Genomic DNA, 23,359 nt, shown 5'->3' with positions numbered 1-23,359 from the left:
TGAGTGCCACCAGACAAAGACCATTGAGTGCAAGTAGTTTATTGATCCCAAGAAGATTCAATAAGGGACTGCTTAGATAAGATCCGGAAGGGAAGAGCACCAATGTAGGACATGTTCATGAGTAGGTTTGCACTGAAACCAGTACAAGTAAATTTCAATGGAAATCTTAAAATGTGCAAAGCACCCTGGAGGTGTCTCAACTGAGGAGCAAGATAGTTGAGGTATTTATCATTCAACTCCTGTCATGTCCTTGGAAGAGGGCTGTCTGTCTTTATGGTGTTTCTCGCCTGTTTCACGTGGGCTGTAGGCAGAAAAGTGCTCAGCCAGGGATGCAGGAGCTTGGGACAAGAAGGTATCAGGGCAAACACAGGAACAGGGACATGGGAAGATAACAGGAAGAGCATTAGCAGCGTACCTAGAATTATGAACTAGTCACCATAGAAAAAGTCATTCATTATCCCATTATCATAGATACATCAGAATAGATGTCAGCTATATCTAAAATCTATGATATCTGTCTGTCTAACTCTCTATCTACCTATCAATCATCTATTTAGCTATTCTGTGTTAGTTTATAATATCAAGGAGGACCCAAGAGAATAATGTCATGGTAGAAAAGATCTCATTACCATCTCTATTTCCTCTACTTCTTTTTAATTTCATTTCATAGAAGTGTGTGTGTGTGTGTGTTAGTATGTGTGTTTGATATGAGACTTCCATCTTCAGATTCCTTGTCTCATAGTAGGGAATAATAAAAGAAAAAATATATGCAAAAAGAAGCATATATATATATATATATATATATATACACATATGCATAAATATATATCCAGATTATTCATCCATCCACCTACCTATCCACCTATACGCTTAATTTCTGTCTATTCTGCTGTGTTCCAAAATATTTTAATGTGAAAAATAGCTTTATAGGAAGGGCTTAAATTGATAAATGTAAATAAGATCAATGACAAACATTTTTAATGTGAAATTTTTAGAAACATGTATAATATTCTTGTATGACTATTTCACGTACAACCTTGTTTCAATATTTTGTTTGCAGATAGCTCTAATGAGAAGATGCCTAATTTGGGCTTTATTCCAGTGTCATCTAGTGTGATCAATAAGTTTACTGGAGACATTCTGAAAGACTTTCCTTTCCTAAAGAGGTAGATGGCTCAAAATGAACTTAAATAAATACTTGCATGGAATGGTGGTTATTTATTCAAGATTGTTTGAAATGTATTTCATTACATGTAATATTTGTTTGTAATGTACAATGAATTTAATATCAAAACATTCAGTGAACCAAGAGTGGTGGCGCATGCCTGTAGTTCCAGCTGCCTGGGAGGCTGAGGCAGGAGGATCACGCGTTCAAAGTCAGCCTCAGCAATTTAGGGAGACCCAAAGCAACTTAGCAACTTTGGGTCTCCCTAAATTGCTAAGCAGCTTAGCAACATCTCAAAATAAAACACAAAAGTGCTGGGATGTTGCTTAGTGGTTAAGCACCCTTGGGTTCAGTTCCCAGGACAAATATATACATATATATTTTTTTCAATGACCTTTGACCACTCCTATGTAAACATGTATGTGATTTTAATTTTAGAGTACACCACTCCAGTCACATGTTTTAATTAATGAATATTTGAGGATGTGGATGGGACTGTTAGAGACGTGGAGTGGTTCTAGGTTGTTAAGTTGCTTATAAACTCCTGTGTGGATTCTGTCACTCATATCATAGGACAGAGACCTATGATTTTCAGTAATTATTATAAACTGCAATTTGTGCTGTGCTATATTTGGAGGCAAGCAATCAAAGTATGTGTATATTTCATTTTGTTTCACAGTGACGATCCCATTGTTACTTCCCTTGTGAAACAAAAGGAATTTGATGAACTTGTGCATTGGCATTCTCACAGACCTCTTAGTGACCATTATGACAGGACGAAGCAGCCTTATTATGGTGAGCTCTGGGACTCTGATGAAATAAACGGAAATCGATTTCACTCTCTGCCTTTTATTTTATGTTGAAAAATTATCACATTTTTCAACAATTTTATGGGAATTCATTAGAATCACTTTTCAAAACTCATCATAACTCAAAGTATTAAGCCAAAGAAGGACAGTCATGAGCCACGAATTAAAATCAAAATAGTCTACAAGTATTAAGATGTAGCTCAGGAAGGATGGTAATAGAAAATTCTCATTTTGTTCCTGATGGTGCGTAGATGTCTTAGGAAGGTGTGCAAAAATAGGCATTTGTCTCTTCAAGAACTGAGCTCAGTTTTAAGGCAAGATAGTTGGTGATTTAAGAGATATGTGTATTCCCTGGAGTCACATCTGGTGAGACCCTAGTCTTTCCATCAATTTTAACTGTGGACTACATGTAACAAATACCAGTGTCGCATCTGCCTTCGTGCTTGATGCCACAAAAGGAAGACCATGGAACTACTACCAGTAGATCAGCAGAGACTGAATTAGGAATCTTGACTCCTCAGTTCATTCCTTGTCTTCATCTCACCTTTATCTACTTCTATGCTTACCCCACCCTCCTTAGAGTTGACAGAACTTACATTCAGAATCCTTTAATATGCTTGTATGAAATACTCATCAGTCTGTTTATAGAAATAGCTACCAAGACCCTGTAAGATATGAGGAGAGGTTTTAGATAAATCATTCACATCTTTCAAAGTAGTTGAACTTGATGTAAGTAGATTCCGACATAGAGAAATTAACCAGCTTTTTTATCCCATTCAGCTGAACCTGGTAGTTTCTTTTTTGTGTGAGGGGATATGGGAGTAACTCATACCTTGCTAGTTGGGCATTCTTCTGTCATTGGATTTTTAGAATGGAGAGAGCTTTCTTTAGCTGCCAAGCTCATGTCTGTGGTCCAGAGAAAAGATTATTATTATTTTTTTCTCATCTGGTGATGCAAGAAGGCAGAGTTTCTGCCTTCCTACTTTCCTCTTGACCTCATCCCTAGGGCATTTGAGAAATACTGCCCCCACTGTGTCGTTTTTTGGTAGTACCTAATTATTTGTTTTTGGAAGTAGCCCAAGAAAAACCCAACCTCTGTAAGTATGATCAGAAATGACTCTATGGAGAAGAGACAGCCTGAATTAAGATTTTCTTACCAAAAATAATCAAATCAAACTACTGTCCTATATCAGAAAGAAAAGTACATGTCTATGGGGTGGTGGGAAGAATTAGGTGGAAAATAATAGCAATGTGACATTTTCATCTTTTATTTTTCAGAAAACTCTAGAGACCCGTATGCTCTTAAATCCTTGCAAAAGTATCAACGTTTTCAACGCTTTTATGGGAATTCATTAGAATCAGTCTCTTCAAAACTCATCATAACTCAAGGTATTAAGTCAAAGAAGGATTGTCATGAGCCCAAGAGCAAAAAGACACATGTAAGTTTCTACAAATTCTATCATTTTTTACTTTCCTTAAATTGATATTTGTTCATCCTTTGGTGGTAAATTTCCAGGTGAGACTTTTTTCTTTTTTTTCTTTGATTACTTAATGTCTTACTTGCTAAGAAAATCTAACCTGCATGCAAAGCATTATATGTGATCCTCTGTACATAATAACATATTTATATGAAAAAGAAAAAAGACACCAAGTGACTAGAGGTTTGGATTTAGAAATGTTGAAGTAACATTAAGAATACAGTTGTTTATTAGTTAATGACAATGAAAAACTTTTTTACACAGGTGGTAAAATAGATAAGAAATAACTACCTGCTCATTTTTGCTTAACGGAATCATACATTCACATAGGGCAATGAGGTTTGATTCATTCTGTTATTGTTTTCCTTCCCCCCCACCCCTCCCACCCCTCTTTTCCCTCTATACAGTCCTTCCTTCCTCCATTCTTGCCCCCCTGCCACCCCCCATTATGTGTCATCATCCGCTTATCAGTGAGGTCATTCGTCTTTTGGATTTTTAATTTTTTTCTGTACCAAGGATTGAACCCAGGGGCATTTAACCACTAAGCCACATCCCCAGCCATCCCCCTCCCCCATCCCTCTTTTTAAAGACAGAGTTTTACTAAGTTGATTAGGGCCTTGCTAAATTGCTGAGGTTGGCTTTGAACTTGAGGTTCTCCTGCCTCCACTTCCTGAGTCACTGGGATCACAGGTGTGCAAATGTTTCCATATTAATTCTATGGCTAACCAGAATAGAGGAACATTTGTCAGAATTCCCTTGCTAACACAAAGTCAAATTTGTCTTTGTAGATGAAAAAGTCAGATTGCTAAAAACAAGGTAAAAGTGAGTCTGTATGGTGTTAAAGTCAATTGGAACCATTTTTCTAGGTAGGGGAAGTCATTTGTCTCTGTTGGTTCTTCCATTTCCTCCTGCCCATCATCATCTTTTTCTCTTTCCTCACGGACTCATCAAACATTATGGACCAAATGCTTTGTGCTTGGGACCTCTACGGCATAGTCCCATCAAGGATCTCAACCTAGTGAAGTATGACGAGTGGAATTACAACTGCAGTACACACTGATGAGTGCTTTGATAGACGCCTGGTCAGAGGAGTGATACATGACTTGGACATGAGAGAGTCAGGAAGGGTTTCGTGGTAGAAATGTCTTGAGTGACGGGGGACAGGAAGGTGACTTGGGAGAAATGGGAGAGGGCAGGTAATGCCAGCGAGAGTCCTGTGTACCACTGCCTGGACACACATGTTGCTTTAATTTTACTACATTTACTCTTTAATGTATAATCTATACCAACTAGAAAATTAGAAATTACCTACAGAGAGCCTTTCTACTTACTAATTTGATTTGTCATATGTTTTTAATTGATAGAGGCTTAATTTTAAGAAACAGACTTTTTAATGCCTATTCAAGAATGGAAGGATGGTCAAAATCATCAATACACATTTAAAAATATCATCTCACTCATGAAGTGTCATCGTGGAATGTTTTCAACTTATTTCAAAATATGATTTCTTTCTTCTTGGACAGGAGACCAAGGCTGAAATAATTACTAGAGAGAATAAGAAGAGGTTATTTGAAAAGGAAGAACAAAAAGAAGAGCAAAAATGGAATGCTCTGTCGTTTTCCATTGAAAAAACATTGAAAGAGAATTTAATCTCTGGAATAAAGAACCTGGAAGATTTTCTGAAATCCTGTAAAAGTAACTCGGTGAAAGTTCGAGTTGAAATGTTGGGGTTAACTGCCTGCTTGAAAGCATGGAAGGAACATTGCCGAGGGGAAGGTACGTGATTCTGTTTTCTTATTTTGGTGAGTTGGAGAACTAACACAAATGTAAAGGTGATAGTTGTCATTTATTAGCTGGGAATTTGTGTTATAAGACTTAACATACACGGAGGCTGAGGCAGGAAGATTGCAAGTTCAAGGTTAGCCTCAGCAACTTAGCAAGGTCCTTAGCAACTTAGTGACACACTGTCTCAAAATTAAAAAACAAAAGTACTGGGGATGTGGCTCAGTGGTTAAGCCTTGGGTTCAAACACCAGTACCAAAAAAAAAAAAAAAAAAAAAAAGTCTTACATATGTTATCTGATTTTATGTAGGTACTATTACCATTGTTTTATTAATGAACAATGACATTATAGAGAGGGTTTCAGTAGTGAATACCCGGGAGATTTATAAGCCCTATTTGCCAAGTATTGGGCATGGTTAAAGGAAATGACAATGAGGCACCCAGGGAGAATCTGTCACTTGCATTTGCTTTTGGGTTCCAAGGCATATTTTCTTCCTGGATAAATAAAAATTCTTGTTTTTCTACCATGCTTGGTTCTCCCAAAGATGCTGTGGATTCCGTAGTAGAATAACAGGTAGCAGGTAGTAGAAAAGAAAAGAGGCAGACAGAGGAAGACGAAGGTGAAATGGAACTGGGTAGAGACGTGCAGATCCATAGCAGTGAAGTGATCATGTTTCGTCATACCTCTGATGTGACAGTTCTTCTGAGTAAACCTAATGGATCTGTCTGGTTGAGCATTTTCCACACATGAATCCATTTACCATGTGACTCCCAGGTTCTCCTGGCCCCAGACTTTCATTCTACTATCTTCAATCTGCTTTAGCAAAGCCAGCCTCTCACTGTGTATTTTATCCCTGTGAGAGGCGTAGGCTTTAGCTTAGCATGTTTTCTTTTCAACTAAGATATTGAATCAGAATTTGCAGTTGTCTGTTACTAAGAGAGAGCAGGATTCACAGTGGCTTAAAGGAAATCCTGGTTTACTTCACTCATTTAAATGAGGTTCACACTTAGGCAATCCAGGGCTGCTCCAGCAGCCCCACTGTGACTTTAGGCTCTTTGATCTTTGTATTCCCTTATCCTTGTTGGCATGTGGTGTCCATTCTTCAAGTTATCTTGTTTTCCTGGATGACTGCATTCTAGCAAATATTAAGAGGAAGGGAAGAAGGCAGAACCTTCTCTTTGCAGCTCTGTGTTTCTCTTTTAAGCCGCTTTCCTGGCTGTGAACTTCTGCCTAGACATCCTTAGTCAGGACTTACTCATAAGGCCACAGGGTTCTGGTAATATAGACTTTACCAGGGTACATTGAACTTCCCAATAACATAGAGAATTAAATAAGGAATATTGAGAACAGAATTTTATAGAAGTATTTGCCACAAAAATAGCCTTGTCTTTATTTTTCATCTACTGAAACTCTACTTATTCTCTGAATCTATTCATGAAATGTCTTTCCATAAAGTCTCTCTCAATAGTCAGTTTCCTATAATACCTACAGGGCCAATCAGGTAACACACCTTGTCTTTCTAAGTGAACTGGAAGTTCCTGGAATGTAAGAACTCCCTATTAAATGTCCTTGGTACTCTCCTATAGCACTTAGTAGGTGTTTGATAATATTTATTATATAGATAAAAAATGAAAAGGAAGATGGAGTCCAAACAGCCCTGATATGGTAAGAATAAAAAGATTAGCAGAAGGAAAGGATACAAAGAATACATGTGGCTCTAAGAAATGGAGAGGGACTATTAAAGTCTGAATCTGGCTGTTGAAGGGCTCCAATGTTTATACCAAATACTTATGGTCGACACTTGTGCTCAATAATGTTGCTAAGTTTTTACCAAATATTTAAAGTTATACCAGTAGTTTTCTGTGAACATAGTAGAAGAAACCTGAAAGTAATAATGAAGAAAATATTTACTGTTCTCATTAAACATCTACAAAGTCCAGATTTAATGATCTTTTTTCAATCATGAGCTACATGATTTTTCTTTTTCTTTTTTTAGCCCTGATACAGATATTCTCAGTAATACATGGAGATGAAGCATGGATAATTACACTTTAATTTTATTTTGTGTAGGCCTCCCTACTCCCATTAATCTCCATTAATGCCAAGTAAGATAACAAATTTAAACAAAATTGATAGGTTAGATGATTCACCTTGGATAATGAAACTTTATTAATTTGATGGCTTTAATAAAAATTTGATTGTTTGTTCTTTACCAAGGTGAAACCACCAAAGATTTGGAGATAGCCATTCAAATGATGAAAAGGATCCACTCCTTGATGGAAAAGTACTCAGAGCTTTTACAAGAAGTTGATCGGCAACTCATAGCCAGATGCCTTAGGTACTTAGGATTTGGCCAGTTGGCACATTCCTTATATCCAACCCAGGTAATGTTTTTAAAGTAACTCTGTTTTAATAGCGTAATTATGAGGTATGAAGTGTCTTACAAATATAAAAACTTCTTTTTTTTTTTTTTACTGAAAATATCTTCATTATTAGTAATCCACTTGCCCATTCTCGAAGTATAAACTAGAATTACAAATCTTGAACAAATTCTTGCCTGGACATACAAATTAAAAACCAGATAATTTTGAAGACCTTTAAAATTAATCTTAATTCTAGCAAAACATCTCAAAACTATAGTGTGATTGTTCAATTCTTTTAACTATTTATCAGATGTATAGCCACAAATACCATAATGGATATTTGAAAGTCTTGATGTCTACTAATTAATTCACAATGAAGAGAATGAATTAAGTGCTAACATCTCTATGAAATTTAAAAGGGAATAAAATGCTTTTCACATGAAAGGAACTCAGTAATAAATATTTTAATTATTTACATGATGTAATTTAAAATCACTTTCAAAATCATCTTTTAAAATAATATAGGATGTGGTAGATGACATAAAGGAGAAGAAAAATAATAAATATTCAATTGGCATTGGGCCAGCTCGGTTTCAACTACAATACATGGGCCATCATTTGATACGAGAAGAAAGAAAAGATCCAGATCCAAGGGTCCAGGATTTTATTCCTGACACATGGCAGGTAATGATGTGAATGAAAAAAAAAAAAAATCTTGCATTTTCTTATTACATGTGAACTTGGGAGTTGCTCATTGTTTTGGTTTTATGTATTATATGTAATATAAGCTTGTTAATATTGACTCATGCCATTTAAAAATAATTATTTTAAATGCCAAGTATGCACTGTTCTTTTATTATTTAAAGAAAAGTAAAGTTTTTGTTTAATACATAGACAATTTCCTTGAAAGTATTTGACAAATTTACATATATTGATTTGAAATTTAAGATGTTCCTGTCATCCTCTGAATCATATGGCACAGCCTCCAGATTTGCCTTGTATCAATAGGATTTCATATGTAAACATATAAAGGTGCAGAGAGAAATTTGGGTGGTTTAAACAGTAGAGACAAGGGCTGGGGATATAGCTCAGTTGGTAGAGTGCTTGCCTTACAAACACAAGGTCCTGGGTTCAGATCCCCAGCACTGCAAAAAGGGAAAAAAAAAAAAAAAAAGAAAAAAGAAAAAGAAAAACAGTAGAGTCAATTGTTTAGATATATACACATGGCATCTGCCACCATTGTAGTTATTCTTCTATAAATGTACATAAAGCAAATTTTGATGGCTATCACTTTTAGAAGAAAATTATTCACTTTTGTATACATTTTGCATACATATAAAATTATCCACTTTTGCATGCTTTTTGCATACATACAAAATTTCTGATAAAGTGAGCATGTTTCTCTACAAAAATACAATTTCAGGGATTAAGTTTAATAGACTGCCCCACTCAGAATCAGACGGTATTCGTCAGCTTTTCATTAATATAGTGAAATACCTGAGTTGGCCTGAATTTGTAAAGAGGTTTATTTAAGTCACAGTTTTGGAGCTTCAAAGTCAAAGGTTGTGTGGCCCCATTGGTGCATCCTTCAGTGAGGGCCTAGCCATGGGATGGCATCATGTCACAGTAGGAACAAATGTGTGGGAAAGCATCACCTCTCAAAACCAAAAAGTAAGAGAGCTAGGTGGGGCCAGCCTCAAAGTTGTAATAAACCTCTCTTAAGAACTACCAAGAAGTCCCACCAGAACCACTGCTCAGGGCATGCCCCCAATGACCTCAGGATCTCTTAATAGGCCCCACCTCTTAGAGGTTCTAACACGTCCTACTTCCAGGATGTTTGGGGGACACTAAAACCATATCCAAACCAGAGTGTGGACTTTACCTTTCTTATGTCGATCATGGTGGGGTACCTCAAAAAATTCATGCTGCTTTTCCAGGAGCAGGAGAACCAGCTCCTTATTTCAGAGGCACTGTAATTTCGATGCCCACTTCACTCTGGGATGTGACCAGGAGTAGACCTAGATTGAAAGGGTGAGCAGGTTGGGATTTCCAGTATTTTTCCATCTTCTACCCTTCATGTAGATTTACACATCTTTTGACTGTTCATCATTTTGATGAATAAAAGCACAGCCTGTAAAGATGAAGTCTACCTGCCGTACAAAGTAGATATCTGGCATTCTTCCATATGGAAACTAGAAGATCAGCTGTAAAATGAAGAGTCTTTGATGTTTCTCCTCCTCAGCCATTTTTCATTTCCATTATTACAAAATGCATGTTGGCTGCTGTTGGTCCTTTATTTCTCAAAGCTAGTCTGCACTTCCTAAGTGAAAATCAACTGATGAAATCTTCCCACTAAGATATTTCATTCAGACTCACGTTCCACTTTTTAACACATCAAACTCACCTTTCAGATGCTCAAGAGCATAAAAAATTATGCCCTCTGAGAAAATGACAGGAGCTTTTTATACGTGTGTTGGCGACTCCTAGGCATTCCATCAGAGGTTCAGAAGATCAGACTGGAAATGTATTAATATGTCTGTTCTGGTACATGTTGTTCATATAATTGGCACAAATTGTACTCTGAACCCCACAGCGCGAGCTCCTGGATGTGGTGGATAAATATGAGTCAGCGGTGATCGTTGCCCCAACATCCTCGGGCAAAACCTACATTTCCTACTACTGCATGGAGAAAGTGCTGAAGGAGAGCGACGAAGGGGTGGTCGTGTATGTTGCACCAACGAAGGTAGGGTTCCAGAGAAGGCGATATTCTCTTTCATTCCTGAGCCTCTTTTAAAACATTGCACACAGTCACCTGGTAGATCTAATTCACTTTATTTATTTATTTTTCATGCTTATAAAAGCAGTAAGTGTTCATTGCAGGCAATTAATAAAATCTATGAAATAAAAGTTAAGATGATTAGAAGTACATTGGGAAATTCAAGATGCTACATATTGCCAAATGAGTCTTCTAAAATTTAAATTCATTTTTCTTCCCACTAGTAGTAATATAATATATATTATATTATATTAATAATGTATTAGTAATATAATATAATATTGTACCTTCTCTTACCTGTTCCAACCTTCCTATTGTCATTTAATAAGTTCTTGCCATACTGATAGATGAAACCTATTATCTCATATCTAGATAAGCATTTCTGTGATTCATAATTTGGGCACTTTTGTGAATGATTTAGGGGGGACTGACATTTCTTTATTCATAAGATATTTGTGGATACATTTACACTTTTCCTTATGGATTGGGATTGTCTTTTCATTAATGAAATTTTAAAAATTTTAATGAAATATTTAATATTTAATGAAAACATACTTTTCTGACAAATGATAATTATTTTAATGTAATATTAAAATATTTATGTAGGCTTTTATGTATTCAAATATAAGAAAATACATGAAAATGTTACCTCTAATATCTTTATGGTTGTGTTATAAAATTTACATTTTAATCTGTATGGATTTAAAAAATTTGTCATCAAGTGTGAAATAGATGCCAATAGGTTCATAGATTCCACTGGCTGGCTGGGATTCCCTACTTGATCTTGAGGAGCGTTCTACTCATTCATGTATACATTTAAACTTCAGACATCCTGGGGAATGTTCCCAAACATGAGGGACAAGTGTACCTGGCTAGTTCTCACTCGACTTTCTTCAATGGTAGACTTCCAGTTTCTAAGTTTTGGTCATCCAGGTATTATGCTGTTCACGTATGTTTTCTGATGTGTGGACAGCATTTCTTATTTTTATTTCAGAAGAAGACTTTTCTGTTCTACTTTAGGTTGAAGTTTATCAGTGAGGTTTGTATGCTTAGTCCAGTATCTCAAAAAGCACTTTAGCATATGCTACTTAGAAAATGGGTAGAAGGAAGGGGTTATTAATCTTTCTGCTCTCATGGCTGGACATACTTTTGGACGTCGGGGGTGAGGTTTCTCCTATCTCTACTTTATCATGAGACTAATGGATCTCTTTCCTTGTCAATCAGGCCCTTGTTAATCAAGTGGCAGCAACTGTTCAATATCGCTACACCAAAAATCTGCCCAGTGGTTTAGTTCTATGCGGTGTTTTTACACGGGACTATCGTCATAATGCCCTGAACTGTCAGGTAGGGTTTGTTAATTAATAAACTTGATATAAAATTATATGATAGTACTTAAGTATCTCTAATTAGAAATCTAATGCCTTTGCAAGGTCTTCTGAAAATAATTTCCTTGAATTTATGAAAGGCAAAAATAACTTTGGAGAAAATGTGATTTTGTTACATTTCAAAGAGTGAGAAAGAACTCACCCTTCTCTAAGGTAACTTACATTTTCCTTTCAGATTTCATTTTCAGTTCATTACTTCATGTTGGTTTATAAGTGGATTTAAAATCATCTGTAGATTTCTATAAATTGTGAAAAATTAACAGCAATTTCTAATCACAATTAGTTTCTCTTGATAAGCACTCATTATGTTCAGCATAATTTTTAAAATGTATTATGGATAGCGTACCCAGAGTTAACTAGAAGTCCTTATTGAGCTGGTAGCTCAGTGATTAAGACTTAACAGAAGGCGAGCATGCGATCATGGAACATTATGTAGTACACATGGAGTTATGCTACCCAGACTGCATTTCAAGAAGGACTTTTGCCCAGATGTGGGGAGTGTGGTCAACATAGACACCAGCTGTCAAGGTCTCCAGGTCTGCCTCCATAGTCCATATCCTTGTGATGGCGCTAGGCAGGGGGACAAACAGTGGGCTACTTTGGCTTGATGTGTAACAACTCTGAATGGCTATGTTCATCCAGAATACTGAGCCAGATAAGCTGAGCTTCCTTCAGGTCTGGTTGGCAGTTTGGCCTCTCCCTCCACCAAAAGGAACTTCCCTTGTTGATTCTTAGAAAATGTCATTCAGCACAACCTATAGTCAGGGTAAGGTTTTAAAGAATCAATGAATAATTCCTCTTTCTAATGTCTACTCATAAACCAGAATTTAAACTGCACATCTGGTATTTTAACTATTTTAGCCTTCAAAAATGGAAGTTTCATATGGTTCCAGCGAATGTCACAACATAATGAAAATAATTCTTGGAAGGAATATTGTATCCTCATTATCAGCGTGCATATTCAGAACTCATAAGCCTATCCTATAATCTTATAACTATGCTGGCACATAGTAAGTGCTTGAAATGTTAGTTCACATAATATTATTATTTTTAGGTACTTGTTACAGTTCCTGCCTGCCTTGAAATCCTTCTGCTATCTCCTCATCGCCAAAACTGGGTAAAAAGGATCAAATATGTAATATTTGATGAGGTAGGTGAGATGTTATTTCTCTGGGTTAATATCATCTATTCTTCATGTCCCTTTGGTTGGAGTTCATATTAGGGAGGCAGTTTCTTCTGAACCATTTCCCCAGTGGCTCACAATCAGCTTTTTGGTTCCTTTTTCTCAATAGGTCATATTGGCACACCCTGTGCAGCTCTGTGTGCAAGAGGAAACCTTCATGGGAGACTTTTGTTTTAGGAGAAACATAATTCAAACATCCAGGCATAAGTTTCCCTGGAGGGAGATTTCAAAATTCAATTTTTGATTTCTAAAGCAACAAAATTGGGTCTCTACCAATGAAGTCAATGACACAGATGATTTTATCTGTCTTTTCTGTCTTGTTAACCAATTCCACACTAAAAATTCAAGAATATTTTTCAAAATTGTATGTGAGGAATTCTATAAGGTGTAGTGTAATAATCCAGAGATAGTAGTGTATCCCTAGGCTGAAGGGGACAAGGTAGGAAAGTATTAAACTTAAAAGGAGATTCTGATTACGTTGGCTACATTGTGGGAGTAGTTACCGTAGTTGGGGAATGCAGTTGGCTCAAGGAAACCTTGAACTAAGGGGGCCAGTGGAATGAAGACCTCAGACTCTTTCTCCTCTCTTCATCTGATCCCCTGCCAAGACTCTCTATTGGCCAAATCCAAAGGAACCAGAGAACATGGGAGACCTCAAAAACCTATCGGTATCTCATAGAGTTCCTTCCCTGGGGAGAGAGAGAGAGAGAGAGAGAGAGAGAGAGAGAGAGAGAGAGAGAGATGAAAAACAATACAGAGTTATAGAGTCACATGGAAGATGTTTAGCAAAGTTCCAGAGCAGCATCATTAAGGATATTCGAAGATACTAAAATATTACAAAATGATATATTCTTTTGCTCCAAGGTATTTTTGATTTAAAGGGGGAAAAAGATAACAACTTTATATGGAACTTCCATTTTCCTTGTTATAAACTTGGAATTACCAAACAGATTGTGTTTTTGATTTGTGTGATGCCGATTTGCTGTATTTATTTTTGGCTAACCAGTACGTATTCTGTTCTGAGGACTTTGAGTATTCATGTTTAAAAAAGTCCAACAACTTTGTCTATGCAATTGAGAGTCTTGGATTATAGTCTTATCTTGAAACTTTGAAGTGATATAACATTGGGTATCTCTGTTTTACCAATTTTATATGGAGTAAAACTCCATAAAGACTTTGAACCTAATGTCTCTTCTGGCAGTCAGGGAAAAGTGCTAACCAATGCAAAACAGATTAATATTTTATAGAGTGATTTGTCATCTGGCCAGGATAAAACAAAATGGGCAGTGAGGAAATATGTATGTGTGTTTATATCCATACCTATATTTACATCTACATACTTAAAATTTCTAGCTCTTATAGTAAGTCCTTTTCAGTTGATTGCCAGATACATAATTTTAATTTGTTTAATTAAGATCACCTTTGAGAATCTTTCTTGAATCCACTTTAATTTGTTAAGGTAAAAAGACATTCATTGATTGATTCAGCGAATAGTTAAAGAGTGCCTCCTCAGTGCCAGGCATGTGTCAGTGCTAGGAATACCAGGTGTAAGGCCACAGTTTAACTGAGAAAGAGAGATTGTATGTGTAAGCACACAAGTGACTGTAAGCCCACATTGGTACCTACTGTGAAGAAAGGAGTGGGCCGCCAAGGCAGGGTGAGTTAGGAGCATGACTCAAGAATGGGGGGGTCAGAAAAGTCATTTTTAAGGAGGAATGTTAGGCTGAACTCTGTGTAGACTGAAGAAGAGGAAAGAAGTCATAGTACAGATGGAAGAGAGTGGCTTGAGATGAATCTATAGAGGCAGCTGTAGCCAAATAATGCCAGGCTTTATACATTGTTTTAGTGAGCTTTTTTCACTACTATGACCCAAAAACCTGACAAAAACAACATAGAGGAGGAAAAGTTTACTTTGGGGCTCAAGTTTTCAGAGATCTCAGTCCATAGACAGTTGGCTCCATTCCTTTAGGTTTGAGGCTGAACATCATGGCGGAAGAGTGTGGTGGAGGAAAGCGGCCCAAAACATCACCAGGAAGGAAGAGAGAGAGAGAGAGAGAGAGAGAGAGAGAGAGAGAGAGATATCTGCCCAACAAGGACAAAGTATATACTCCAAATACTCCAAAGGCACACACCCAGGGACCCACCTCCTCCAGTCATACCCTACCTGCTTACAATTACCACTCGGTTAACACCTAACAGGGGATTAATCCACTGATTGGGTTAAGGCTCTCATAATCCAATCATTTTACCTCTAAATCTTTTTGCATTGTCTCACACATGAGCTTTTGGGGGATACCTCATGTCTAAACCATAACATACATTCTATTAAGAAATTTTTAATTTGTTCCATATTCAAAGGGAAGATAGGGAAGAAATTTAAAGGGACATGACCTGATGTAATTTGCCCTTGAAATGTATCTTTTTTGGCTATGAAGTAGGGCACAAGAAGGGAAGGTAAGACTGTGGTTAGGAGAATGTGGTGGTAGTGCAACTAAAATGTAACAGTTGCTTGGTTGGCAGTAGATGTAGAAATGCATAGGATTGAAAGACAGTTTTCAAAGAATAATAAAGAGGAATTATTGGTGGGTTGGTTATGGGGATTGAGGAAAGTTTGGGTGACAAGATTTTCTATTACATGAATTTTCCAATATTTCCTTAAACTTGGCATGTCAATTATAGGTAATAGAAAGTATATATGATGAGTTCAAGGTTTCATGTTTTATTTTGATTTGCTATTTTTTACAACGAACTTTTAAATTGAGATTTTTTTTTTTTTTAAACAGGTCCATTGTCTTGGTGGAGAAATTGGAGCAGAAATCTGGGAGCATCTCCTTGTCATGATCCGATGTCCTTTTTTGGCTCTTTCAGCTACCATAAGTAACCCCGAACATCTCACTGAGTAGGAACTGGGCTCTATTCTGGACAGAATACCATTTTGAATGTTTGGATTTCATATTTTATGAGATCTAGAGTTTTATAATTTTGTTGCCAACTAATAGCTTATCTCTGGATCTTGAAGATGGTGTCTCTCTAGTACTCCTGACAGGTGTTAGTCACCCTGTACAAAGAAATAAGAAGGACTACCTCAGCCAGACCTGCAATTGAGTAGGGAATTTCTCTTCATGTCTCAAAAACTGTTAAGAAGAAATGATAGATGTATCTTCCTATTTTGTACTTCACTAGGAAACAAACAAACAAAAAAGGCATGACACACTTATCCATTGCCCTGAGATCTATTTTCCTACTCTGTAGAGATGTTTAGAAAGATTGCAAAGCTTCATTATTTGAAAGTGACAGATCATTTTTGTCACTGGGCTTTTTTTGCCACTAATAACAATTATAATAAGAAATTCTATACCTCCTATTGTTAGGTGCTGTTCTAAGGATTTTGCATCTACTAATTTATTTTAAAAACCAGCAACCTTTATGTTTACTATTATTTTCATTATTATTATTATCAGATAATAAAATGTAAATAACATATTTAAAATGAGGCACAGAAAAACTAAGTGATTCAACTGACAGTCACACAGAGAAGTAGTGAGACTGGGATTCCATCTCGGAGAGTCTGGCTCCAGAGTCAATTGCCTTCACTACAGTTTTTAAGGCCCATGAAATTTTCTTTACCTAAATCTTTTAATTTGGGAAAGTATTTCCATTTGCTCTCAAAATAATATGTAGATTTATTTTTTAGGTGGTTACAATCAGTAAAACAGTACTGGAAAGAAGAAGACGATATAATGGCAAGAAGAATTGCTTCTAAGAAAAATGCCAAAGTTCCCAAAGACTACTTGCAAGCCAGACAGTCATATAAAGTTAGACTTGGTATGTTCAATGTATTTATATCAGTTTTATCTTTCACTTCAAAATGATTTCAGACATTACATTTTCATTATTGAAAATTCTTGCTTTTCATTCTTAGTGCTCTATGGAGAGAGATACAATGATTTAGAGAAGTATGTATGTTCAGTAAGACACGGTGTCATTTGTTTTGATCATTTTCACCCATGTGCTGCGCTAACAACAGATCATGTAAGTAATACTTCAGCCATATTTGCTTTGAGAAATATAAGTTCTTTGTATTATATTTTAACTGAAAAGCTGCCTGATTTAAACTTAATCAGAATTATGAAACACATACTTGAAAACAGATATTTCAAATTTGATTTAAGAATAACAAGAATGATCATTGTTAGTTTCATTGATTCCTCAATGGTATCTGGGTCCACAGAGCTTCAAAACTATTTTAGGTTAAAATATTTGATAACCCCAAGCCTAGAATATAGAGGAAATCCTAGACTTAATAATACAATAATTCCCTCTTCCTTCCATCCTTCCCTTCCTTCCTTTTCCCTCCCATCCTCCTCCCTGCCTGTCTCTCTTCCTTCTTCCCTCCCTGCCTTTCTGACATTTTCATCATTACCTGGCATTTTAAAACATAGTATACAGTACTCTAAAAATATTTGTTTTGCATAAAATTGTGCAAGGCAGGTTATCTTTAAGCAGCAATGAGCGTAGTGGTTCAGAGTACATGCTGAAATGGTCACTTTGGTCCAAGCGCCTTTCCTCTATTCTTAGTGGCTATTAATGGAGTAACTGGAAAGCGAGAGAACCGCTGCAGTGTGCTCTGACCCCGTATGACTTTTGCAAAGGGCATGCTGTTGTATGAGTCTTCTTAAGACTTCTAGACTTTTGTAGCAGGAAGGCAGGGTAAATAGAGACAAAGGCTTGGGCATTATTATGTAGTTTTGACAACTGTGTGCATGGCATGGATTTATATAGGACATTTCCTGAAGTAGCAATGATAAAAAAATTAGTAGACTTCCAAATGGGTAAATAGTTTCTAACCTTGGGTTGTATACTTTAAGTTAATGTGAAAGAACCAAGAAATAAGAAGAAAACATAATAAATTCTGGCAACATAGAAAGAAGAACTGTCCACCTTGTTTCTTTCCTCTAGAGCAGTATCAGACAAATGATTTCAGAAGGGAAGGGACAGGACAGGACAAGTGAGCTGGCCTTAATCCAGCTGTGGCAAAGGATCACCCTCAGTCCATATATGGCTTACTTCTGGCCAAGAGCAGCATGGTTCCACTTTTGCTACCAATTGTCATGCCACGCAGGGATATCTGTTGACTTCTAAAGAGTCACCAGCTGAGGAAGCCCTTGAAAGAACTGCTGTCTCTTCCTGCTCAGTGTGGATCAATGCTTACCAGTGTTTGTGGCATTGCAGGCAAGGTGGACAGAAATAGTATTATGATAAAATGCTACTGTACTTAAAAATAAAAGATGGTACAAATGTATGACCTTTTATTTCTCTTCATTGTCTACTGAGACTGCCTCAAGTTTTGCCAGTTCATTCGTTATTGTGTAGTGGAAAAACAACTAAACTGAATTCCCAGCTTTGAGTCATAGAATTGCTAAATGGATTTTTTAAAAATTAACAATTATAAGTTGGTAATTAATTGATCACATTAACAGCTGAAGGACCAGTCACGTACCAGGCATTTTGATAGGTCTGTTACATGTAATATCTAATTTAATTCTCACAACAAATCAATGGCATAGGCAGAATTATCCATTTTAGGAATGAGAAAAAGTCAGGCCACTATAGAAGGATAAGACTTACGTCTTAATTAGTTAGGCAGCATAAGTAACCACTTTCAAGTAATAGTTGATAAGAGAACAAAATGGCAGCATTTCAAAATAATATGTTCATTTAGAATTTTGGCATAAAGCAGTCTTTACCATTGAGTCAGCTTTAAATGCTCAGATTAGGAAATGCTAAATGGTTATCCGTGCAATTTGTGTATCCTATGATTTTAAAAGTTTAAAGGATATGTGATTAGATTTACTTTCTTTGATTTAACCAATCTGTAAGTGGTGAAAGTATAAGTATTTTCATTCCAATATTAAAGATTTAGAGGTGGAGTTAGAGTCAGATAATCTGATTAAGCTCTTCTCAATTGTCCAATCTACCAAATATCATCTTCAGTTTTTTTCAGTTGTGTTGTGTTTGGAGTGGCTCCTTTTATCCCAGACTTTCCAAACTTGGGTTTTAGAACCCATTAACAGCCCTTTACTAAAACAGGTGAACTATTGTTGAATTATTTTGGAGAAATCTGCATACTCTAATTGCTTCTTCGAGGTTTTTTCCCAATGAGAAATCTTAAGGAATCCTGTTGAATAGGACACATGAAATTCCTCCCCTTCTTCTTTTATTGGCAGAGGTTTGAGGGATACTATCTTAGGTCATTGGGCAGGCTCCTATTACAAAAATACCAGAGATTACGTGACTTAGAAAACAAATATTTATTTTTCACATTTCAGAGGCTGGTAAGACCAAGATCAAGGTGCTTGCAGATTGGTGTCTGGCAAGGGCTCACCGTCTGATTCTTAGATGGCTACCTTCTTGCTATATCCTCACATGGTAGAAAGGGCAAGGAACTCTCTGGAGTTTCTTATATAACAAAATTAATTCCATTTGTGAGGGTTCCACCCTCATGAATAAATTACCTCCCAAAGACCTTATCTCCAAAAACCATTGCATTAGGTATTAGGTTTCAACATATGCATTTAGAGAGGACAAAAATGTTCAGTTTACAGCAAATACCTCTTAATGTTTCCAGGATCAAAGTTTCACATGCGATTAATTTGTAATAGTAACATCAAAATCAGTAGAACACATCACAGTAAAACTTTTTGAGGACAGAAATTTTTTATTTCCATTTAAAATATTTGTGGAAAAACAGAGTGGCCGGCACATACAATAGACTTCTGTGCAGACCTGTTAACAGACGTGTTAGTGGTCTCTGGAAGAAGTGTTTTGGAGTGTCTCGAAGGTGGTCTGAGATCTATTGTCTTGAGCCTGACCTAGTTCCTATCTTGGAACATAGGCAAAGATTTTCCCTTCTTAACCTTGCTCAGGACATTTAAAAGGGAATATTCATATTCTTAACTAAATTAATTTCAATTTTATTTGCAGGTAGAGTTTGTGATTAACAAAGTCCACAAATCTTTTGACTTCACAGCACTCTGATTTGAACTATAAAAAACAGTCCCCAGAAAATCAACCCAGTTGAAGTCTTGGGAAATAGATAAAAAGTTTTTGGTGAACTTTTTTTTTTTTTCTATTTTAGTAATTCAGGGTCACTCATGGAAAATATTTTATTAGCATTTAATACCTATGACTCAACAATTGATCATTTTAGTTTAATGCCTCTCAATGTTTTGAAACATAGAGTAAGTCAGAAGATAGAATGAAAAGGATATTAAAAAGTTCAATTTTATTTTAAACATAGATTGAAAGATGTGGATTTCCTTCTGATCTCACCTTTTCACCTCGAGAAAGCATACAACTTTATGACACCATGCTTCAAACCTGGGAAAACTGGCCCAATGCCCAGGTAAACAGTATTCATTGAATTAATGCCATTATAGAGGATGGTAATACTGCTGTTTAGAAAGACAAGCTCTCACCCTTTGTCACTGGTATTGATCTTTTAAAATTATTATTGGACCCTTTCCAAAATAAAATGGCCCCTTCTCATACATTCTTCTTCCTAACACTTTGTGTTTTAATGGTTTCTAAGTGGCGTTCTATTTTAAATCCTGCAAATGTTTCTTCTTTCAGTTTCTGGAATGCTTTAGTCTCCTCCAGTATCCTTGGATTTTTGGTCTGCTGTTTTCTTTCAAAACACTTGCCTCCTTATGTCCCAATTCTGTCTGTTTCCACCTTTGATTTTGTTGTTCTGCATCCTTTCCTTTAAAGAGGTCTTGCATCCTTATAGTTTTATGTTTTAGAAGGGGAGGTAAAAAGAACTTCAGCTCTCCTATCCCCAAGAGCTTGGGATGCTGTCAACGAGATATAAGTTGAAAACATCTTTAGATTTTCTGGCTTGATTTCATTTAATGTTGTGGTATTTGTTTTCCAGAAACTGTGTCCAGAGAATTTCATTCATTTTAAGAATAAATTAGTCATTAAAAAGTTGGATGCTAGAAAATATGAAGAGAGCTTAAAGGCAGAATTAACAAGTTGGATTAAAGATGGCAATGAAGAAAAGGTAATTTTCACAGGGTTTTTGGCAAAGCACTCATTAGCCTTTATTATTTTTTGAGTTATAGTATTCAGTTGATACCATTTTTGTGTTTTTTAATTTTCAGTGTTCATTTTAGAATTTTATGTTGAACAGGAAGTCTAGTGATTCTGAGATAGAATAAAAAGAGAGAAAGGAGTTTGGTCTTTGCCTGATCCTGTGTTCCCGACAACATGACCCAGAGGCTGTTGATTCTGTTGGGTGTTATTGCAGGCAAAATAGGAGTCAGTATCCTTAGAACTGCTGGTGTTGACACCTTGACAGTAGAAACCCGACTCTCTCAAGCTGAGAATTTTACTGTTTTTTCTTTTTCAGTCATGGAGTTTCTTTTATGATTTTTATTTCAAATTATGGGAACTATTGCTGTGTTAAAAATTTATCCCAGAATCATATTTTATAGATATTTATTTTAAACAAGTTGGCGGTTTTATATTTGTAGTTCATTGTCACAAATGGAGGCTTCTAGTTGCTTTAGGAGTGATGTATATTGGAATTGTTAGTGTGATATTTTTTCCCCACTGTAATTTGATCTCCTCCCATGCAGAGACATAATATAATTAGCTTACACTTTGTTTTGGTTATTTTTTTACTAAAGAGTTTTTAAAATGTGTTTGAAAGTGATTTTCCAGTATGGTTGGCAGAGGAACTGGCTCCCCATTGCCTCCTGCCATTGTGGAACCAGCATTCATTACTGAGTCATCTTCCTCTTTCTGACAGATTGTGCTGCCTTAAAAACTACACATTAAATTGTGTGTGTGTGTGTGTGTGTATGTTTCTGACAAATTTTTGTTTTCTGATCTTTGGAGACTCTTGGCATAGTTTCATAATATAGCTTCTTAGGACTATTTTAAGGAACCACAGAAAAGGATCAGACAACTATGGAAATATTTTAGCCAGAAATAGTAACTCCATTCTTTGCTGTGTAGAACTAAACACAAATGTGTTTTATTCCTTCCACAGGCCAGAATGGTACTGAAGAAACTGAGTCCTCATTCGAGCCATTATTCAGGAAATATGCTACAGCTGTTTCCTCTTCTTGTTGAGAAGCTAAAGGAAATGGGGAAGTTGCCTGCTCTGTTCTTTTTGTAAGTCACTCAATTATTTTTTTATTCAGATTTATATTAGAATCATTCCTTTAAGGAGGGGAGAGTTATACAAACTTCAATATTGTAATATACTATCTATTACTGTTTTTGGAGCCCATTTATTATTCACAGGCACATGTCATTTAAAAATACACCTTACTAGTTCAATTCTTATAAAATATTTTAGGTGTGCTATCACAAATTGTCTTCTTTCTTTACTCTGATAGTTTTTTCTGTAAACTATTTTTATTACTCTATTATTATTATTGTTGATATTTTTAGATCTTCTTTTTTTAATATATTTTTTAGTTTTGGGTGGACATGATACCTTTATTTTATTTTTTATATGATACTAAGGATCGAACCCAGGGCCTCACACATGCCAGGTAGGTGCTCTACCACTGAGCCACAACCCCAGCCCCATGGTATTTTTAGGTCTTCTTAATTTTCAGTACTTACCTAGGTCTTTTGCAAAACAAATTGAATGTACATGCTCACCAGGGTCTCACATGAAATTAAAATGTCTTCCATATGCTAGATTATTTATTGGCAGGGTGTTTTATTATTTTTAATTCATAGTAATTAAAACTATGACCTAGAGGCATTGATATCTTGCTAAATTTTATATATTATAGATAATATAACTTAAAATTAAACACAGTAGTTCAATTAGTCCAGCTTTGATAAACTGGCATCAAAGTATAATTTATGTGGTGGATCATACTCTATATCCTGGATTAACCTTGATAATGCAGTTTGGGTTCAGCATAGAATACTTGATTCACTTTAGATACTTTCAAACTACACTTAAGCCATGGAATCTTTATATAAACAAAGTCACAAAATCTTGCTCAGGTACTGAAGTTTAGAGAGATTTGTTCACATGTAAATAGTAATAAATCATTGTTGGCGATGTATATTCAAAAAAAATGATGATAGGCGAATGTAAGATTTTGTTTGGAAATTTTAAGGATTGTGATGAAATCACTCCTTTTATCCTCATTATTGGGACAAGAAACATAAAATTCTGCACTGTGAAGAATTCACACAGCTCACTTCTTTCATTTTCAGGCATCACCGTGGATGTCAGTGAGACACAAAAATCATTGTATCTCTGGAATATTTATGAAAGCCCCTCTACAAAATAGAAAAAAAATGGAATGTTTGTTTTCATAAACACATAATGCAGGGAAGGCAACACTTTACCTCTGTCGCCTTCTTGCTGAATTTGAGAATG

The 23,359-nt window shown here is 36.0% G+C and overlaps 1 protein-coding gene across 6 annotated transcripts in view; it reads left to right on the top strand.

Annotated features, from left to right (window-relative positions):
• The window catches only part of LOC124983792 (probable ATP-dependent RNA helicase DDX60), a 102,507-nt gene that overhangs the window by 32,064 nt on the left and 47,084 nt on the right, over positions 1 to 23,359 (top strand). For 5 of the 6 annotated variants that reach the window (XR_007108498.1, XM_047551365.1, XM_047551367.1 and 2 more), the window contains 15 exons: positions 1,061 to 1,166; positions 1,845 to 1,960; positions 3,253 to 3,413; positions 4,976 to 5,228; positions 7,453 to 7,619; positions 8,124 to 8,282; positions 10,192 to 10,341; positions 11,599 to 11,718; positions 12,814 to 12,909; positions 15,726 to 15,841; positions 16,637 to 16,767; positions 16,865 to 16,974; positions 20,243 to 20,347; positions 20,876 to 21,004; positions 21,998 to 22,122. Coding sequence is in view for 5 of the 6 variants with exons in the window: in XM_047551365.1 (XP_047407321.1) it covers positions 1,061 to 1,166; positions 1,845 to 1,960; positions 3,253 to 3,413; positions 4,976 to 5,228; positions 7,453 to 7,619; positions 8,124 to 8,282; positions 10,192 to 10,341; positions 11,599 to 11,718; positions 12,814 to 12,909; positions 15,726 to 15,841; positions 16,637 to 16,767; positions 16,865 to 16,974; positions 20,243 to 20,347; positions 20,876 to 21,004; positions 21,998 to 22,122 (2,044 nt within the window). In the remaining variant the exon portion in view is untranslated. The remainder of the gene's footprint in view (positions 1 to 1,060; positions 1,167 to 1,844; positions 1,961 to 3,252; positions 3,414 to 4,975; positions 5,229 to 7,452; positions 7,620 to 8,123; positions 8,283 to 10,191; positions 10,342 to 11,598; positions 11,719 to 12,813; positions 12,910 to 15,725; positions 15,842 to 16,636; positions 16,768 to 16,864; positions 16,975 to 20,242; positions 20,348 to 20,875; positions 21,005 to 21,997; positions 22,123 to 23,359) is intronic. The other variant, XM_047551366.1, reaches the window with a different exon arrangement.

This window comes from Sciurus carolinensis, chromosome 4, assembly GCF_902686445.1.
Source record: "Sciurus carolinensis chromosome 4, mSciCar1.2, whole genome shotgun sequence".
Lineage (NCBI taxonomy): Eukaryota > Metazoa > Chordata > Mammalia > Rodentia > Sciuridae > Sciurus > Sciurus carolinensis.
This window is presented reverse-complemented; position numbering and strand designations above follow the sequence as displayed.